Source organism: Suricata suricatta, chromosome 4 (genome assembly GCF_006229205.1).
Source record: "Suricata suricatta isolate VVHF042 chromosome 4, meerkat_22Aug2017_6uvM2_HiC, whole genome shotgun sequence".
NCBI lineage: Eukaryota > Metazoa > Chordata > Mammalia > Carnivora > Herpestidae > Suricata > Suricata suricatta.
The window spans coordinates 158,789,418-158,798,690 of record NC_043703.1 but is presented as its reverse complement, the minus strand read 5'-3'; the positions used below and the strand labels follow the sequence as shown (position 1 = coordinate 158,798,690).

Below are 9,273 nucleotides of genomic sequence, written 5' to 3'. Positions count from 1 at the left end.
CTGACACGTGACAACACACATCACACACAGAAAGCATAATTCTTTTTTTAAAGCTAATAGTCTTTTAAAAAAGTATTAGCTAAAATTCTCACAGAATAAACTTTCCTAGGGAATAACACCAAAACGCTGTCATTGGAAACATCACATCGAATCCTGAGAACAATTTTACCTTTTCCAAAAGTTATAAGGTTGGAATTGCTCAAAACTATAATAAGGGTTTTGTTACCTGAAGTTGGTGACTTACCACACAATGGACAAGAATGCTGAAAGGGATCCAAAATATCAGGGAGAAAACCAGGACGGAACCTACGATGTTGTCCGCTAAAAACTTCCCTGTGAACGATTCCAAACAGAGAACATCCTGGTCAAGAACTCTTCACACGTGATCGTGTCAAACGGCACAGACGTTGCTCAGGTACTGCTGGGAAGTGTCCGCCCTGCACACTTGTGAGCGGGACAGACCACGCCGCAGGACGCTCAGCGCAGCCCTGAGTGACAGCGTGAGGGACTCGGGAGACTGCTGCTCCGTAATGACGCCACCCACGACAAAGCTGGTGCTTTCTGGGTTTTGTGACTAGAAATGATGATCCCTGCAGGACAGAACACACTGCTCCTTCGGCAAAATCTGAGGCCCACTTATAAAGTAAATGATGCTTACATCAAACACGATGGAGATTTATAACCGAAAGCGCTGGATCATGCTTATGTGGTCATGTGTTCATTTTTAGGAAAGAAGGAAGCCAATATTTAACTTTCCTTGTCTGACCGGCATCCACACTACACAGGGGGAGACCTACGAGTCCGCTTTATCTCAGCTGACAGAGTTGTTTCAGAACAAAAGCTTTGAGCGGGCACCTGGGTGGCTCAGTTGGTTAAGTGACCAACTCCTGATTTTGGCTCAGGTCACGATCTCACAGTTTGAGGCAGAGCTCCACGGGAGGCTCTGCACTGACCAGGGGTCGGTTGGGATTCTCTCTCTCTCCCTTTCTCTTTCTGTCCCTCCCTCATTTGCATGCGCTCTTTCAAAATCAACTTTAAAAATTTTTTTAGTATTTATTTTTGAGAGAAAGAGACAGAGTGTGAGCGGGCGAGGGTTAGAGAGAGAGAGAGAGAGGGAGACACAGAATCCGAAGCAGGCTCCAGGCTCTGAGCTGCCAGCACAGAGCCCAATGAGGGGCTCAAACCCATGGACTGTGAGATCATGACCTGAGCCGAAGTCAGCAGCTTAGCTGACTGAGCCACCCAGGCGCCCCTCAAAAATCAACACTTAAAATAACAACAGTAGTAATAACAAAAGCTATGCATCCATCTAGTTGCCAGACTAGAGCCTATTCTGAAACTGCCTTTTCTAGTGCCATCATTAGAACGGAAATCCGCTCCGCTCCACACGGACCGCCCAGGGAAATCACCTACCGAAAGTGTTGATGCTCAGCTGGTCGATGAAGTCCCAGAACCGCTCGATGACGTCCTGGACCCGTTTCTCACATTTGCCCTGGGGACGGAGCACACACAGTGTTACCCGTGAAAGTGCCGCATCTAGAAGCCACATGGCTTTCTAAAAATAATGGACACGAAAAGGGCTTTATTAAATCAAACACGCAGGAGACCCATTTGTTGACAGAGGGCAAGTGAGGACCCAAGAACGCAGCGTACACTGGTCCCTGGCATTTCCACAATCAGTCCATTTTTGTAAGTGAATTTGGAATTGCAAAAGTCGAGAAAACCAATTCTGTTTAAGATGGGCGTCCGGCAGGCTCGACCGAGCACACAGAGCCGCCCGGAGGGGCCTGCCTCCGCCCCCCAGTCCTGTCCTGTGACCCCGCGAGAATCACGTCTGCTTCTGTGGAGAATGAAAGGGCCCGAGGCAGGCGAGTGGGGCCACCTCTTCGTCTTTCCTGTTCATCAGCACCTGCTTCAGGATCAAAACTTGTATTTTCTCAATCTTAGTCAGTTTTACAATTAGTGGAGAAAACCAAGTAATTAACGTTAACTGCCTAAAACCAATCAACTTTACCAAAAAGGCCCCCCAAGGTCCCACCCAGCCTCTGGACTCAGGGCTCCAGCTGTGGGGAGAGTGTGTGCGGGTTTCCGGGGAGCGGTCCGCCGCCTCCTTCCCCAGACACGGGAGAGCGGGCAGGGGGCAGGGGGGAGAGCGGGCAGCCACGCCTCCCGTCTGCAAGAGCAAGTCTCTGCCACAGGAAACACTGCCCGCCTGGCCGTCACAGAAGCAGCTGTGCAGAAGGAAATACTCACGTTCATGTCACAAAATCCCACCGTGCAGGGCTTTCCTTTCCTCAAGAATAAGTTCTTTTGCTCGGCGTCCACGTAGGGCACGCACCGGCCCGAGGGGTCCCGGCAGCACACCTTGCACGAGTTGTCAGTCTCTGAAACAGAACCGGGGACCGGGGGAGCTCGGTCAGGGGCAGGGCACTCCCGCCTCGGTCCTCTCCCCCGCCCTACTCCCGAAGGGAAGGCACTGCACTTATTTTTCATTTCAACAGGAAAAGATCAGCCCCGAAGAGTAACTCCGAGTTCACGGTCCCTGGTCCTCAGGCCGCAGGATAAGAACAATTAGTTTACACCGAAGAGTTTCCCTTTCTTGAACGGATTAAAAGCCAAATTAGTCTACTTCAAGTCCGTCATGACGCTAAATGTTTCCCTTCATCCCAGCATTCTTAGGACACTGCTGATTTCAGTCCGTGGCCTCTCAGTTTCAAGTTCTACCGGGACAGGCAAGGCTCCAGCGAGAAGCCCACAGAGCGGCGACAGAGCGGCCCCGTGCAGATGTGAGTGACCCGCCGTGGACCTGAGCACGGCCCAGGGGTGATGGAAATAAGGCCCCCACATAAGCCACGTGGCACACACAACAGAGGTGCCCAGCAAGTGTGACCCGGGCCAGTCCGCGACGCGGAGGCGCTCCGCATGTACGTGAGCTGAGGAGGAGCGAGACCGACTAGAACAGAACTAGCAAACCCACTTCCAAGGGCAAAGGAAAGCCTCCTCATCACCCTCCCTCCTCAGTCATTTCCGGGCACACTTCCTCAAGCACGCTGCACGCCCTCAAGCCTCCTGCCGCACGTGATAAATCACGTGATGTCTACTGTGCGTTCCCTTCCTCATCTACCTCTCATTCCACCCAGAACCACTTACTCTGCTGTAGGGAGCCTGGTGGTTTTCACTTCTGGGTGGTTCTGAAAGCAACAGAGCTCCCCTGGGGCGAGGCAGGGTGGGGAGGCTGGAGCCCAGTCTGTCCCTCAGGCCCTTCGCAGACCCAGGAGTTCCAAATCAGAAGGTGGGAGCCTGAGGACATGCGTCTTGAGAGGCCAGCAGGGCGTCACCAAGCATCGCTGAGCGAGGCCCCGGCCCCAGACACCGGGCAGCGGGCAGCGGGCCCGGCCCTGTTGACGCACATCCTGACGGACGGACCGGCTCCGGAACCAGCCCCCTGGCCGAAGTCTCGAAGGCACCACGGTTCACTGCCCGTGAGACGCAGACGCACAGACAGCGTGCGCGCAGGCATATGATGTGTGCACGCGTGCGTGTGCATGTGTGTGCGCGCGTGCACGGTGAGGACAGACCTCCCCCTACCCTCCCTCCCACCTCACCCCTAAGCCTACGCCACCGCATGGTCTGAAAACATCGCAAGAAGGAAGATGGAGCGCCGGGGCTGTTCTCACAGACAAGGTGTGGGTGCGGACCCGAATCCAGCGAGCTCCGTCCCGCGGGCCACCCCGAGCACCCCCCTGACTCTGTCCTGGCCAGAGTGAGCAGCCAGTCCTGCCGGGCCCCCGCGGGGAGGGACAGAGCCTGGCGGACAGGACGCAGCACGGACGAGCACTCACCGTTACAGGCACAGGACTCCAGCCGCTGCTCTCGCTCACAGAAGGGGACGCACTTCCCGTCTTTACACCTGCCAAGATCCAAGCACACTGTGTCGTCGGCGGCGTTCCCAGGAGGGGGGCACTCGCTGCTGTTCCCTGGAAACACACAATGCACACACAGGTCACTGGGGGTCACACGACACCGGTCCTATGGGGCAGGCCCTGGAATCCTCACAGCCAGCACCGTGCCTCACAAAGTAAAAAGCGACCCACGGGTTGAAGAGCGCTGAGTGCCTCGCTGGGTACCACGCACCGCGCGGTGTGAGTCTCCGTGCTCCCAAATGTCTGCACTCGGTCTCCCCGGCCTCCCCTTAGCCACCAGTTTACATTTTGCTTTTACTTAAAATGTTTATTTTTGAAAGAGAAAAAGCATGTGTGTGCACGGGGGAGGGGCAGAGAAAAAAGGAAACAGGATCTGAAGCAAGTTCCATGTGGTCAGCACAGAGCCCGATTTGGCGCTCGAACCCACAAACCATGAGATCATGACCTGAGCCAGTCACACACTTCACCACCTGAGCCACCCAGGCGCCCCTTTTACCATTTTATCGTGAAACAGAACGACATAGAAAAGAACGTACACAGTGTTGCCTGGGTGGCTCAGTCAGCGAAGCGGCCAACTCTCGGTTTCAGCTCAGGTCACAATCTCCGGTTTGTGGGATCAAGCCCCGCGTCCAGGCTGCCAGCAGAGCCTGCCTGGGATTCTGTCTCTCTGACCTCCCCTGCTCACGGTCTCTCGGTCTCTCTCAAAACAGAGAACTTAAATATCTATACACACACACACATCTACGCGCTACCGAACCAACATGCAGCCGTCCTAGGCTCACAGAGGCGGCCGGCCAGGCCCCTCCGACCTCACCAGCCCGGCGACAGTGGCCACGTGACAGCCGCCTTCGAGTTCTTCACCGCTCCAAGGTCTCTCACCACGGAACCTCAACGAACGCTGTTCCTTCCACCTGGAACGCCCTTGTTTCCACCTTGAGGGAAGGGCTGGTTCCTCCCCCTTCAGATCTGGCTCACAGCCCTCCCTCGGAGCTCCGGGTGGTCCCGCTCTCCCCCCCACTGTGCTCCACGGCTACTCCAGCGACTTCTGTCCTTCAAGCGCACACTGTGCGCAGTTCATCGGTGCGACGCTGTGCTCTCTGCTCCCCTCACACAATGAGAGGCTCCAGGAGAGCGAGGACCAAACCTCTTAGTGAATCAATTTACATCCAATTCCTATCACATCATAAGGACTTTGCAAATCTCTTAAATGAATCCATGATCCTTAAGGACAAAGGAAAAGCCGCCGAAGGATGATGAACTCCAGCGGGAGGACAGAATGAGGGACTCTTTCCGGAAAGTGAGCAGCACAAGCACAACAGGAGAAAAACTGCGTGAGAACGACATGACGGTGACAGAGCCGGAGGCCTGGCCTTCCAGCTGAGGGATGGGACCGGCCACCAAGTCTGCGCGGCAGTGACAGCAAATGCAAAGGAATCTGCCCTCTTTCGTTAAGTGCCCCGTGTTTACCACAGTCTAACTCAGACGCCGCACGCCAGCCTGTGGTCCCCCAGGACCTTTACGGGCGCCAGACATTCAGCGTCAACAGGACAGGCGCGTGACAGACTTGCTGCGGAGCGCAGGCTGCAGAGAAGGGCAGTGAGCAGTGAAGGGGCACACTCGGCACTGTCACCATGTCGTCAGTACACGCCGCCGCCCTGAACAGACACGTAAAAACTGCTCCATGAAGAGCTGTCGAACACCGTTCTCAAAAGACGGCTCTCAGAGCATCAGACCCAGAGGAAAATCATGAAAAGCCCGGCGTCACCAATGTCACTGGGCTCTCACCTGCGGGCGCGGCAGAACCAGCAGGGGGAACAGAGAGCTGCCCGGGTGGTGGCCCCGGGAGGGCCTGAGAACCGCCCTCCTGAGGGACCGCGGGTGCGGCGGACGCGGCCCCCACCACGAGCTCGCGCACAGCAGGCGTCAAGGGAACAGAAGGCTACTTGATAAGAGTGAACCAATTTTTCCAAATTGTTCTGCTTATGCTTATTTCAACCATTTTTCTGAATCTGCTTTATTATAATACAGACAAACACTGAGCACAGCTAGAAAATGTTTACGTAAAGCTTGACTGGGACATTTTGGCTGCTAACATGTAGCAAACGGCTGTCAGGCTGACAGATCTCAGAATGTGAGAATCACGGGTGCCGTCTGATAAAATGCACATTTACAAGTCCAAAGAAAAACAGAAATGAGACAAAACTCCACCAGAATGGTGATAATCAAAAAGCCAACCAGCGCTGGTGATGGTGGGGACAAAGAGAAACCCGCGGAGCTGCTGGGGGCTGGGGGCACGGACCCGGCACAGCCGCGCGGACATCAGCCTGGCAGCTCCTCGGACGGTCGGACAGTGGCCACGTGACCTGGCGGTCCCGCCCCCGGGCACACTCAGGGGAAGGAGACACGTACGTCCACACAAGAGTGCGTGCAGATGTTCACAGCATATGATTCTCGAGAGCCAGAAAGTGAAAAGAATCCGAAAGTCCGTCAAGTGATGAAAGAAGGAAACAGAACGTGGCCCACCCTAGAAGAGCCGGTGGGATTCTGCATCCGGGGCCCCCACGTGCGGATACGGGCCACGTCGTGGGCGAATCTCGGAAACGTGATTCTGAACGAAAGACAGATGCAAAAAGCCACACACTGTAGGGTTCCCCTTACACGAAACATCCAGAACAGGCAAATACATAGAGACAGGCTGTGGCCTGGGGGGTGAGGAGGTTCGGTGACAGCTAGAGGAGACACGTTTCCTTTTGAGGTGATGACAGTGTCCGAACACCGAGCGTGGTGGCTGCACAGACGCGAACACATTATAAACCACTGACCTGTACACTTTAATGAGTCAACAGCATGGGATGCTCACCGTATCTCAATAAAGCGATTATGAAAACCAACCAACCAAACAACACAGAAAGTGAGAAAAATAAAACTGAGTATCAAGTAAAACATGAAGGTCAAAAAAAATCACCAGGGCCAAAAAGAAGTATTACAGGCCAGGTATAGGACGAGCGGATCATGAAAGTATGTAGAGAGCATGTCCCACTTATGTACCTAAAAAACAGTTTTGAAAATTTTTAAGGAACTGACGGAACTGAGAAAATATGCAGAGTCAATATAGGCAGCTTACAGATTAGCTCGAGGTGGATTCAAGTCCTAAATTTAAAAGGTAAAATTATGAACCTAAGAAAACAGTGTGGAAAATAACTTTGTAACTGTCCACAATTCAATAAAATACACACGCCCCACAACAGTGAGATCTGACTATTAAGTTTCAAGTTGTGTTCCAAGAGGGGCACCTGGGTGGCGCAGTCAGTTGAGCATCCGATTTCAGCGAGGGTCATGGTCCCATGGTTCAAGAGTTCGAGCCCCATATTGGGCTCTCTGCTGTCAGTGTGGAGCCTGCTTTGGATCCTGTGTCCCCCCCTCTCTCTGCCCCTCCTCCACTCCTGTGCATGCTCTCTCAAAAATAAATATACTTGGGGGAAAAAAAGTGTTCCAAGGACAACAGACAGGACGAAGGCATATACAAGTTTAAACCGCTCAAATTATTACACAAGAATTCCTTCAATCCACAATAGAGAAAAGACATAAAATCCAACTTTTAAAAATGGACGAATGCTCTGGTTCTCTCTGTATCAAAAATAAAACATTAAAAAAAATTTTTTTTTGAAAAAAATAATGGACGCAAACAGGGGTGCCTGGCTGGTTTAGGCAGTAAAGCATGGGACGCTTGATCTCAGAATGGTAAGTTCAAGCCCCGCCCGGGGTATGGAGCCTACATTGAAAAAAAAAAATTGGACCCAATAAACGAGCTGACTCTTCACAAAAGGAAACACCGGAATGGCTGACAGATTCAAGGAAATGTTCCAGAAACATGCCCACAGGGAGCAGAGATCACTCTACACTCATCAGCCTGGCAAAACACAAGTCACACGGACGACACGGAGGGCCGGCAAGGACACCAGGACGCAGGAAGCCTGGCGCACCACTAGCGGCACCGGCGCCCCAGGACCACTGTCCCGCAGCCCCACGCGCTGCCGCCTTCTGTGACAAGCAGCTCCGCTCCTGCATGCGCGCCCAGGACACTCCTGCAGCACCCGGAAGACGGGGGACGATGTCCGCTGTGTCCTCTGTGCAGGACCCAGAGGGTGAAAGCAGTCCAAGCCATCACTTGGTGAACAGACGAGTAAAATACGCTAAATCGTACAAGCGAACTCAGCAGGAGCCCACAACGAACTACGCACAAACACGGATCCGGACATGTAGACAAGGACAGCACACAGAGATCATTAAGAACATGGCGCTGAGCTTCAAAAATGATCTAAAGTAGAAGTAGACTGTCATTCTGGCACATGGAAAACACACATATACAGAGAGTAACACTACACAATCCTTCAAGGAAATACACACAACCAGGGAAACGTGAAACACATTAGGACACTGCCCGGAAGAGGAAGGGGACACTGGGATGAGGGAAATGACAGGGAAGTAACGAAAAACAAGACAACGGAACGGGTGTCACATAGACCGGTGACAAGCGTATCTCAAACTAAGGCGCAGGACTGGAACAGCGCTCGTGAGGCTTCCGGGGGGAGGTTTCCATCTGAACACGCGTGCCCCCCTCCCCCCGCCCCCAGCAGCGTCCCGAGAGCACCCCGGGGACATACCTGTGCAGTAAGACACGCCTTTGCACGTAGCATTAATAGCCTCCTGGCACTTCTTCTGGGCGGTCTCGAACTGACAGTTTTTACAGCAAGGACTGTTCCTGTCACTGCAGAGGGAGAGCAGACGGGACGGCTCAAGTGTCACACCACGGTCACGTCACAAGGCCCTGAAGGCCGCAGGGACGGCCTCTGGCTGGGCCCCCAGGTGCTGGGGCGTCCGCGGACACGGTCCGCCCTTGCTGTCCTGGTGCCGGGCGGCAGCCACGCAGAGGGGAGCACGGAGCGGTCCGAGGCGACTCATCCTTAAACACCCTGACGTCCTTTGTCGTCATTAAACTTAGGATCATAATTTTTTTTAAAAAGGAACACATGGGTGTGCAGGGCGATCGTGGTGAGGAAGCCAGGCAGCCGGAGTCCCAAGGCCCATCAGAATGTACAACGTCAAGGGTGCCTGCGCGGCTCAGGGGTTCAGCACCGACTTTGGCTCCAATGCGTGCGTTGAAGCTGCACGTCGGGCTCACCGCTCTCCGCACAGAGCCCCCTTCGGATCTCCTGTCCCCCACTTCGGATCTCCTGTCCCCGCTCCCTCTCCGCCCTTCTGCCACGTGTGCTCATTCTCTCTCTCACACACAACACTCTGTGGGGGTGCGTGATCTCCTGTCCCCCTTCGGATCTCCTGTCCCCCCTTC

At 54.0% G+C, this 9,273-nt stretch overlaps 1 protein-coding gene across 4 annotated transcripts in view; it reads right to left on the bottom strand.

Annotated features, from left to right (window-relative positions):
* Positions 1–9,273, bottom strand: part of ADAM17 (ADAM metallopeptidase domain 17) — a 51,870-nt gene that overhangs the window by 3,186 nt on the left and 39,411 nt on the right. For all 4 annotated transcript variants that reach the window (XM_029938324.1, XM_029938322.1, XM_029938323.1 and 1 more), the window contains 5 exons: positions 8,588–8,691; positions 3,843–3,977; positions 2,254–2,384; positions 1,414–1,492; positions 245–333 (listed from right to left, as the gene is read on the bottom strand). In XM_029938324.1, coding sequence (XP_029794184.1) covers positions 245–333; positions 1,414–1,492; positions 2,254–2,384; positions 3,843–3,977; positions 8,588–8,691 — 538 coding nt within the window. The remainder of the gene's footprint in view (positions 1–244; positions 334–1,413; positions 1,493–2,253; positions 2,385–3,842; positions 3,978–8,587; positions 8,692–9,273) is intronic.